This window comes from Oncorhynchus clarkii, chromosome 33, assembly GCF_045791955.1.
Source record: "Oncorhynchus clarkii lewisi isolate Uvic-CL-2024 chromosome 33, UVic_Ocla_1.0, whole genome shotgun sequence".
Classification (NCBI taxonomy): domain Eukaryota; kingdom Metazoa; phylum Chordata; class Actinopteri; order Salmoniformes; family Salmonidae; genus Oncorhynchus; species Oncorhynchus clarkii.
Window position 1 is genome coordinate 14,385,248 of NC_092179.1, and position 10,114 is coordinate 14,395,361.

Consider the following 10,114-nt stretch of genomic DNA (forward strand, 5'->3'; position numbering starts at 1 on the left):
CTGGTTGCATGACTGCCTGCTATGGCAACTGCTCGGCCTCCGAGCGCAAGGCACTACAGAGGGTAGTGCATACGGCCCAGTACGTCACTGGGGCCAAGCTTCCTGCCATCCGGAACCCCTATACCAGGCGGAGTCAGAGGAAGGCCCTAAACATTGTCAAAGACTCCAGCTACCCTAGTCATAGACTGTTCTCTCTGCTAGTCTATGCTTCTACCCCCAAGCCATAAAACTGCTGAACAGCTAATCAAATGGCTACCCAGACTATTTTCATTGACCCGCTCCCCCTTTTTTTGAATGCTGCTGCTACTCGCTGTTTATTATCTTGCAGTCACTTTACCACTACCTTCATGTGCATATTACCTAAATTATCTTGTACCCCCACACATTGACACGGTACTGGTACCCCCTGTATATAGTGTCGTTATTGTTGCTGTTTTTAAATATTTTTTTATTTAGTTAATTTAGTAAAAAAAAATCTTAAATCTCCGTTGTTGGTTAAGGGCTTGCATTTCACAGTAAGTTTGTATTCGGCACGTGCAACAATTAATTGGTAAATTTTGCAACAGTATAACATTTGTGTCGGTACAACACTTATAAAGCAATCAGTCCACATTGTAAGCCCACTGTGAATCAAAACATTGGTGATTCAACAGCCATCTACATTTTGATTGTGTAGTCAAATACAATGGATACCTAGAGCTATGAAGTGTAACAGTTTGATCAAGAAGAGAGGCCACCGTTGACAGATAAAGCCAGGAAACACGTGAAATACCAAAAGAACTTGATCACTTTATTGGATTTTTTTCTTTCTACATCTCTGGAAACTTTTACACACCATCTCAGTACAGAATGACTAGACACATACACACGCACATACAGAAAAATGTACACTCAGACATACACGCTTCAGTTGACTGATCTTACACTGTACATTCCGAACTCTTCAGCTTTACAGGACTCAACGGTGGAGGGTCACTCATATTCATCCATACTTTACCTGAAATGACCACCGTCCCAATCATCACCCTCATATTTTCAAAGTCATAGTTGCGTTTCATCAATTCGTTTACAATTCAAATTAAAACTTGTAGAGGGGTTGGGTTTTGTAGTCCAATAAACACCCATGGAGTACATTTCCCAGTCTGTGTAATTTTACTGTAATGAGCACTTCTTGTTGCAGCCGTGCTTAGAAGCAGGAAGGGGGGGGCCCTTCCTGTCACAAGGGGAAAGGCGAGGAATGTCTGATGAATGGGGGAGAGAAGGGGTGCACCGAGGCTCAACATTCAGGAGGGGGACAATGGACACCCAACCAGGGTGTGCGGTTTCAGGAAGTCTTGGCTCGTTTTGATTTTCCAGTCAGGTGTCTCATCCAAATATTCCCGCAGGAGACTGACCCTGCAATGACAACCTTTGACCCCACTGTTTTGACCCCTGAGAGGTTACACAGACAGGCAGGTGAATAAGAATACTGTGTGTGTGGCCACAACAGGTACACACACTTGTTTGGGAGGAACTAGTTGATATAGCATTGACAGTTGGTTTTGCGGGGTAAGGGTGTGGAATGGGATAGGGGTGGTCCTGGATGAGGAGCAGGGTAGTAGAGGTGGGGTGTCTATTTGTGCCTGCTGCCTCTCCTCTTCATGGCAGTAGTACACTGGGGGCAGTACCACTTCCCCTTGGGGGCTTCTGTTAGGCCCACGCAGCCGTAGTGGAACCACTCGATGGGGCACTGCACAAACACACACAGGGCACTCAGGTTAGCTCATACCTCATCTCTCATTTGACAAAGTCATATGTGAAAGTAATGTGGTAACAGTTGTAGAACATGAGAAAAGCACTCCCAAATGGAAATGGGTACTTACGTCTTGATTATCACAGCCCACCATTTCTCCATAAGACACCTTTAACAAGAGAGAAGCCATTTTAGTTAACCTGTCAGCTGTAGTTGTGTGCTGTCCAGTGTGAGAGAGAGTGTCTCTGGATGTGTGTGTACCTGGTTGCAGATGCAGTAGCGGGGCTCGTTGGGGTCGTAGGTCCAGTCCACCTGGTTGTTGGTCTCAGACTCTGGGAGGGCCGAGACCTGCTGCGACAGCTCCTGGGCGAGGGCTGAAGAAGAGGAGCACGACGACAGGGATGAAGAAGAAGAGGAGGACGACGACTGGTGGTTGGAAGACTTGGTGTTGCCCCTGTGGAGGGGGAGAAAAGACAAACAGTTTAGACTAGATCTCCATGTTTCATCTTCATTTATTTATTAATGCTGTAAGGGTGGAGCTGGAAAGCATGGCTGGCATAATGTGGCGTGACATCATGGGACTGGACACTGAAATGATGTCGCGTGATTTGACATCTGTTCATCCGATGTGGGGGGATGCAGGGTAGATTGACACGGTTTAATAAGGCATGAAATTATGTGATATCACTGGAGAAGACCACCAGCTAGGGATTGTCATGCTTGTCTAAGCGTACGGGGGCTGTGCGTGTGCATATAAGCTGTGTCGTACTTGGTCTTGCGTCCGCCGCGGGAGTCGGAGGCGATGGCTGAGCCGGCTGGGGTGAGGGTCTGGGTGAGGGTGTTGGCCAGTGCGGAGGTGGAGTAGGCCCCCGTGGTATCCCGGGAGGTCAGGGAGAACTCCCTCCCCAGCTGGAAGTCATTGTTCTTAATGGCCTCGTAGCTGGCCTTTAGACTGCTAGTCCTCCTGCCCTCCTTCATCTGACATGAAGGGGAGGGGAAGGAAGGCACAGACAGAGAAAGAAGATGGGAAAGGCAGGTAGAGAGAGAGAGACACACATAGCCATGAACAGGGTTAGTTACAGTCATAGGACACACATCAGTTACACATTCAAGGACATTTGTCCTAATCAGATAAGATAATCCTCAGAACAGACAGTCTGGGTCAAGATACTGATACCGATCCCCATCACTGCAGCACACATTTGAATAAATCAGAGGGCCGTGGAGTTGGGTGTATGTCTGTGTGTGTGAGAAAGAATGTTTGTGTTTATACCTGTGCGGTGGCCTGTACAGCCTGCGCTGCAGCCATGGTGATGGCCCCTGCCCCAGCCCCAGGCCCAGCAGGCAAAGAGCTGAGGTTGTAGGAGGCCAGGGGCTGGGACGAGTTCACACTGTACACGTTGTTAGAGGCTGACGTCGTGCTGTTGGTGCGACAGCCCGGTGTGTTCTCCTTGGAGGCGTCTGACGTGAGTGTGGAGAGCAGGGCTTCAGATTTGAACTTCTTCTCTGGGACGTGCTCTGTAGTGTGGTGGCCCGGCTGCGTGGTGTACTTCCTCTCTGTCACACACAAACACAACGTGAATTACTACCTTCATGACCTCGCATAGGAAAGCAGCAAATAATCTATACAAACAAAGCTCTTTAGTCAATATACATTTTTCTTCCGACATGCAACAACTTCAAAAGAAAGTCGGCCAAACAGCCAAGACTTGTACTTACTCTCCACGGTGGTGTGTGAGTGGACGTGGTGGTTATTGACAGGCTGAGAGGGGCTGTCCATCTCTAGGGATCCTGACAGAGGACAGAGAATGTTAGAGCTGGCTCTCAGTGACAACACTGACAGACACAACAGTTGACTTAACAGGGTCATTTTTAGGTCAATACTGCCCCCTAGCAGGGCTGAAATATCCCGATGGGAAGATTGATACCATCCCACTATCGCAACCGAAACAAGAATAGAAACAAAGCAGCCCGTCAGTCCAACATTCTGACAGGGTCAAGAGAGTTAACTTCTCTGGTGCAGGCGTTCCGCTAGCGACCCATCTCGACCACATCCGGTGAAATTGCAGATCGCCAAATTCAAAATACAGAAAGAGTCATAATAAACTTCCATAAAAATACAAGTGGTATATACATCAGTTTAAAGATTAACTTCTTGTTAATCCAGCCGCTTGTCAGATTTCAAAAAGGCTTTACGACGAAAATCCTACAAACATTTTCCAGCCAAGATAGGCGTCACGAAAGTCAGAAATAGCGATAAAATTAATCACTTACCTTTGAAGATCTTCATATGGTTACAGTCACAAGAGTCCCAGCTACACAATAAATGTTTGTTTTGTTCGATAAAGTCCCTCTTTATATCCCAAAAACTCAGCTTTGTTGGCGCGATTTGTTTAGTAATCCACAGGTTAAAAGGCTGCCAAAACATGCAGACGAATACATCCTAATAGTACCGGTAAAGTTTGTCGAAACATGTCAAACGATGTTTATAATTAATCCCCAGGTTGTCTATTGTCTAAATAATCAATAATATTTAAACCGGACAATAGCGTATTCAATAGAAAGGAAAAACACACGAAGGGCGCGCAAACCAGCTCTGCTTGATTCTACAGTCCACTGACAAAACGGTCTCATTCTTCTTCATTTTTCAGAAAACAAGCCTGGAACAATGTCTAAAGACTGTTGACATCTAGTGGAAGCCATAGGAACTGCAATCTGGGTCCTACCCATTTAGATATTCTATGGGCATTCAATTGAAAACTACCCACATCAAAAAAATCCCACTTCCTGGATGGATTTCATCTGCCATATCAGTTCTGTTATACTCACAGACATTATTGTAACAGTTTTAGAAACGTTATAGTGTTTTCTATGCAAATCTAATCTATATGCATATCCTAGCTTCTGGGCCTGAGTAACAGGCAGTTTACTTTGGGCACGCTTCTCATCCAGACGTCAAAATACTGCCCCAAAGCCAAAACAGGATAAGATGAAGGGGATGGGGCTTCTGTGGTGTTGTGATAGACAGATGTGACTCACGTCTCTCCAGAATCTCAGTGATGCCAGCATTGTCAGCCTCCAGCTCCATCTTGAACTTGGCAAGCTCCTGGTCCAGCTTCCTCAGGTGACGGTCCACCTGCAACACACACCCCATTATATACCATACTGTTCATACCCCACAATATAGATGTTGAACAAACACCCCAGGATTTTACACATTTGATATTGATCTATTTCATAGTGAATATTCAAAGACAGAAACGTCAATATCTAAATAAACATTAAAAACACTTGAAAAGACTGACATTCTAGTGACTTCCAAATTATTATGTTTGCCTGCCACCTAGTGGCACAGACCGCAGTCCTGAACAGAACACTTTATATTTTAGTGGTGACATGCACCCACAAATCATCCTACAAAAGGCTACCAGCGATAAAGATTCTCCTCTAACTCCCCTTGTCCCTACCTTTTCATAGAAGTGGTTTCTCATGACCCATTAGACAAACCAGACATCGTTAGACAGAGCTCCATCTTGGCATTCAAATTCCAACTCACCAGATCATAAATCTGATTGGCCAGCTGTACTTTCTCATCTGCATCCTCCAATGCTTTATAATAATCCTGAAACAGAGATAAAGCAGTCAGAGGCAGACAGAATCTAAAAAATAAAAAACATTTGGTGAACCAACACGGGCACTTGCTTTACTCTTCTTACTAGCTCCGACGTTGCTGATAGCTACTTTAAGGAAAAATGTACTGATATGTTGATATATGTTGTCCCACCTAGCTATGTTAAGATGAATGCACTAACTTTAAGTAGCTCTGGATAAGTGTCTGTTATATGACTAAAATGCAAATGACAAAGAAAACTACAAAAAGTTTTATAGTACAGCTTATCGTAAAACATTTATGGAGTTAAAAGAACAAACTGTATTTTTTAAAAGGGAAATATACATAAGACTTATTTGGCACCTTTTTGATGACTCCCATCTGCTCTTCCCTCCACTCTGGCTTGTTCTTCTTTGCATTGACAAAGAACTCATTCACCCTCTGCTCCAACTGGTCCATGGCATCTACAGCAAATGGGAGGGGTGAGTTATCTGGACAGGTGTGTCTGAGGCACACCTAATTATATGGGTTTATACTCTGCATGCATGTGGAAGAATTCATATTGATTTGTACTTCAATGCTGACCAGAAGGGCTAATATTACATGCAGTGTCTGTGGACCAGAAGGCTTGTGATTAAAACTACCAGTGAACCCGAAACATCACTAATACACCAGTGGTTCCCAACCTTTTCCATTACTATGAATTTTGCTCTGCCTGGAGTACACACTCATGTGCATTATACCAGTAGGCCTATGGTCTCAGTACCCCCCTAAATTAATATTGGTGCATGTTCTAGTTAGCAAACAGCTCGTGTAAATGTAGCTAGTTATAGTCACATGAAAAAAAAAATGATAAGTAGCCAAATGTATAACGTTGATACTACATGTGATGTGTACGCTCCGAATCCATGTCCCCTGTTTTGTTTACATTCAACAAACGTTAGTTGGACCTCTATATGGAAAACAAATATAACATGCTTTTATGTTGTAATTTCTAACCCTAGCTAGAATTATACAAACCCGTTAACTTTCTCAGGTTATTGAAAGTTGCTGCAATGTTATACTAGCCAAGTTCGCTAACACTAGCTGTGTTAGCTATACAAATAAAAACAGTGTATTTAACAAATTTTTATTTGGCCACTAATTAGTGTTAAGAGTTCAACTCTTATCTACATGAGCCCAAAAAGTGCGAAACTGAGAATTATGTGTTTTTCAACTTGAAAAATGCTCGCCGGTGAAGTGTTTGTAGACTGTCACGCTGTAACAGTGCATACTCTGAACTTGCAGGTCCATCTCTCTCATTTCCGTAAACCTGTCGCGGAGATCCATGGGTAGCTGCTCGATCACTGCCAGCGAGAAGAAAAAGCGATTATAGGAGTTAGCATGGCTAGGCTAACAGTCCGGGCGCGCTTCGGCTAAAATGATGCACATTTACGACAGTAAATACACAAATAATACCACCCAGACGTAAAATAAACGTAAATACTCACTCTCGAGGTAATCCTCTAGGTACAACATCTTGGCAAATTAGATATTTTAGGCGTTTATGAAAATAATTTGTGTCTTTCAATATGGCGCCGCAAACCGCTGTGTTCCGAAGAAAAAATACCACTGACAAACTGAGGTCAGAGAAAGTGACGTCAGTAGAACGTAGAATGTGATTGGCCAGACATGGAGTTGAGTGCTAAACTTCAAAAGTCCGTTAGTTCATGTATTTCATGGACATATTCATTTCAAACATTGACTGAAATAACATAATTAAGCTTTTCCAACCAGGTAAATACATTTTAATTATCAAACTTCAATACAAATGCGCTATTTTAAATTAATTTAAATTAATACTTGATTAAAAGGAAATATCTTATTTGTAGCTTCAATGCAGGTGAGCAACAATAATGCTCATCTGGCACAATTGATATTGTGTAGGGTAGGCCTAGACACACATTGAATTGAGATATTATTTAACTATAACGAACACATTCAACTATAAGTAACACACTGAGAAAATAAAATAACACCCCCATTTGAATAGTCTAACAGATTGTCAGTCCATTATAGGCCTGATATACAGTGCCTTCAGAAAGTATTCACACCCCTTGACTTTTTCCACATTTTGTTGTGTTACAAAGTGGGATTAAAATGGATTTAATTGTAATTTTTGTCAACAATCTACACAAAATGTCAAAGTGAAGGAACAATTCAAACACTTGTACAAAAAAAAGAAGATAAAATAAAACACTAAAATACAGTATCTTGATTAGATAATTATTCAGCCCCCTGAGTCAATACGTGTTAGAATCACCTTTAGCAGTGATTACAGCTGAGTCTTTCTGGGTAGTGTATGTTTGTAGTGACTGGGTGTATTGATACGCCATCCAAAGTGTAATTAATAACTTTACCATCCTCAAAGGGATATTCAATGTCTGCTTTTTTTTTTACCCATCTACCAATAGGTGCCCATCTTTGGGAGGCATTGGAAAACATCCCTGGTCTTCGTGGTTGAATCTGTGTTTGAAATTCACTGCTCGACTGAGGGACCTTACAGATAATTGTATGTGTGAGGTATAGAGATAAGGTAGTAATTAAAAAATAATGTTAAACACTATTATTGCACACAGAGTGAGTCTGTGCAACTTATTGTGACTTGTTAAGCACATTTTTACTCATGAACTTATTTAGGCTTGCCTAAATAACAAAGGGTTTGAATACTTAAAAAAATAAAAAAACAGAATTCCATTTTGACAAAATTATGGGGTATTGTGTGTAGGCCATTGACAAAAAAAATCTAAATTTTGTAATTATTTTTTTATTCAGACTAACACAAAATGTGGAAAAAGTCAAGGGGTGTGAATACTTTCTGGAGGCACTGTAGGTCTATAGTAGGGATTCATGAGCATTTAGTTTTGTCTGTTCATCCAAAACAATGACAATCTATAGGTTACCATGTCCCCACAAGAATAGACGCACGAGAAGCTAGTCATTCACCAATCTTTTGTGCACCTTCATTCACTCTCATTCACTCTCTCACCCCCTTCTCCAGTCTCTCACACTTGGTATCCTCTCAATAACAAACTTTATTCTATTCTCCTCATGATCTCTCTCAACCCGACCCTCCATTACAAGTGCTAAACCATCCATCCCATGCACCAAACACTGTCTCACTCCTCTCTCAATCCCCCCCCCCCCCCCCCCCCCGTTCACCATTTCCATCCCACCCCCCCACCCCATCCTCATTCCCTCTAATTGTCACATGAGATGACGCTGGAGAGACGAAGCAGGTACAGGGAGTCAAACATTTAATAAAGAAAGGACATGGAACGAGACAGGAACAGCGTCAGCAGACTAGTAACACAGACAAAAAACTATTCATGCAGAAGTGGGGAAGAGAGCTGTGGAACTGAAAAATATAGGGGAGGTAACAACAGGTGATGAGTGAGTCCAGGTGAGTCCAATATCGTTGATGCGCGTGACGAGGGAAGGCAGGTGTGCATAATGGGTGATAGGAGTGCGTGATGCAGGGTAGCCTGTTGCCCTCAAGCACCGGGGAGGGGGGGGTGGGGAGAGTGGGAGCAGACGTGACACTAATCCTCTCATATCTCCTTGCCTCCAATGGATTGGCACACTGACCACCCAAGCAAGTCTATGCTGTGATGTAATTTCCTTTAATCTATTGAGTCAACATTATTGCTATCAGGGCACACAAGATACAATGTCACTTTCTTTAATTTGAGTCTATTTTGTTGTGTGCATCTCTAACAATAAAGCTTTTTAATGCTGATCAATCCCATTTGGTTCATGGCCAGACTGTGGACATTAAAAACAGACCTAAATACAATAAATTAAGATAACAATGCCTGCCGACCTGAGTCTATTGTTGCTCTTTTTAATTGTTGATTATGTAGCCTAAGGAGTAACTCATTCCTTCCCCTTTTTCATTCATGTGTTTTCTTAGAATGAGCTCAGAATCGACAGGGATAGAGATAGACTAACCAATAATCGGATTATCTAATGAAAGCTTTAAATGGCTGAGATATGCTCAGTGTTTCATAATTGAAGGATTGACACCTTTATTAATACACTAAATCATCAAGAATGTGTATCAAGAAGAGTATGTGATAGGCTTATGTAATGTCATCCCACAGGGAATATAATAGAATAGAACAGAATAGAACAGAATAGAACAGAACAGAATACTACAGAATATAATAGAATAGCCATGCACATCTGTGGGAAAGGGGTGACACTTATTACAGCATTATTGTTGCTCTCTCTAGTGAAGTTCCATGATGAAGTCCCATCCCACATTTACTCCAGACAATAATAGTCTCTCTAAATGTGACCTCTTGACCTATGTATGCTATATCTCGGAGGCGGAAAGCTGTCCACATTCCATCCCCCCCTAAAGACCCATAGCCCTGCTGTTGCTGCTGCTGTTGTTGCTCCTGCATTGCAATCAGACGAAACGCTAGGACCCCGCGGACAACCTCTTTGGATGACACAGAACAAACTGCGAGTTGAGTTTTGGCCACTCAAACATGGAAAAGTTGAACTGACAGCGCATAACTAACTCAGCACTCTGAATTGGACGATAGGTAGGCTAGGCCTATCATACCGCCACCGGGGAATTGTTTTTGTGGAGAGATCGATTTTGGGAATCAGTGTCTACGTGCGCAACTGAAGTTTTATTTTATTTGTTTTGATTTAGACTGCTGTGCAATAGTATGATTTTTAGTGTTTGACGTTTGCTCTGGGAGTCAAAGGAGTGCTGAACA

The 10,114-nt window shown here is 42.6% G+C and overlaps 2 protein-coding genes across 4 annotated transcripts in view; one reads left to right on the top strand and one right to left on the bottom strand.

Moving 5' to 3' along the window:
• Window positions 1-769: 769 nt before the first annotated feature.
• Window positions 770-6,958, bottom strand: LOC139392907 (inhibitor of growth protein 3-like). Of its 2 annotated transcripts, XM_071141231.1 has the most exons (11): window positions 6,833-6,958; window positions 6,617-6,688; window positions 5,706-5,806; window positions 5,289-5,354; window positions 4,772-4,868; window positions 3,452-3,523; window positions 3,006-3,289; window positions 2,502-2,710; window positions 1,994-2,186; window positions 1,863-1,901; window positions 770-1,729 (listed from the first exon to the last, which is right to left on the bottom strand). In XM_071141231.1, the coding sequence occupies exons 1-11, from the start codon at window positions 6,858-6,860 to the stop codon at window positions 1,613-1,615; spliced, it is 1,278 nt and encodes a 425-aa protein (XP_070997332.1). In that variant the 5' UTR covers window positions 6,861-6,958; the 3' UTR covers window positions 770-1,612. The 2 variants fall into 2 exon arrangements, with proteins under 2 accessions (XP_070997332.1, XP_070997333.1); XM_071141232.1 differs by lacking the exons at window positions 5,706-5,806; window positions 6,617-6,688; window positions 6,833-6,958 and having other exon boundaries at window positions 5,200-5,354.
• A 2,770-nt stretch (window positions 6,959-9,728) lies between these two features.
• The window catches only part of LOC139393069 (tetraspanin-12-like), a 16,575-nt gene continuing 16,189 nt past the window's right edge, over window positions 9,729-10,114 (top strand). Inside the window, exon 1 of one of the 2 annotated variants that reach the window (XM_071141410.1) lies at window positions 9,729-9,934. The gene's annotated coding sequence lies outside the window, so the exon portion shown is untranslated. Of the gene's footprint in view, window positions 10,009-10,114 lie in introns of both variants that reach the window. The other variant, XM_071141411.1, reaches the window with a different exon arrangement.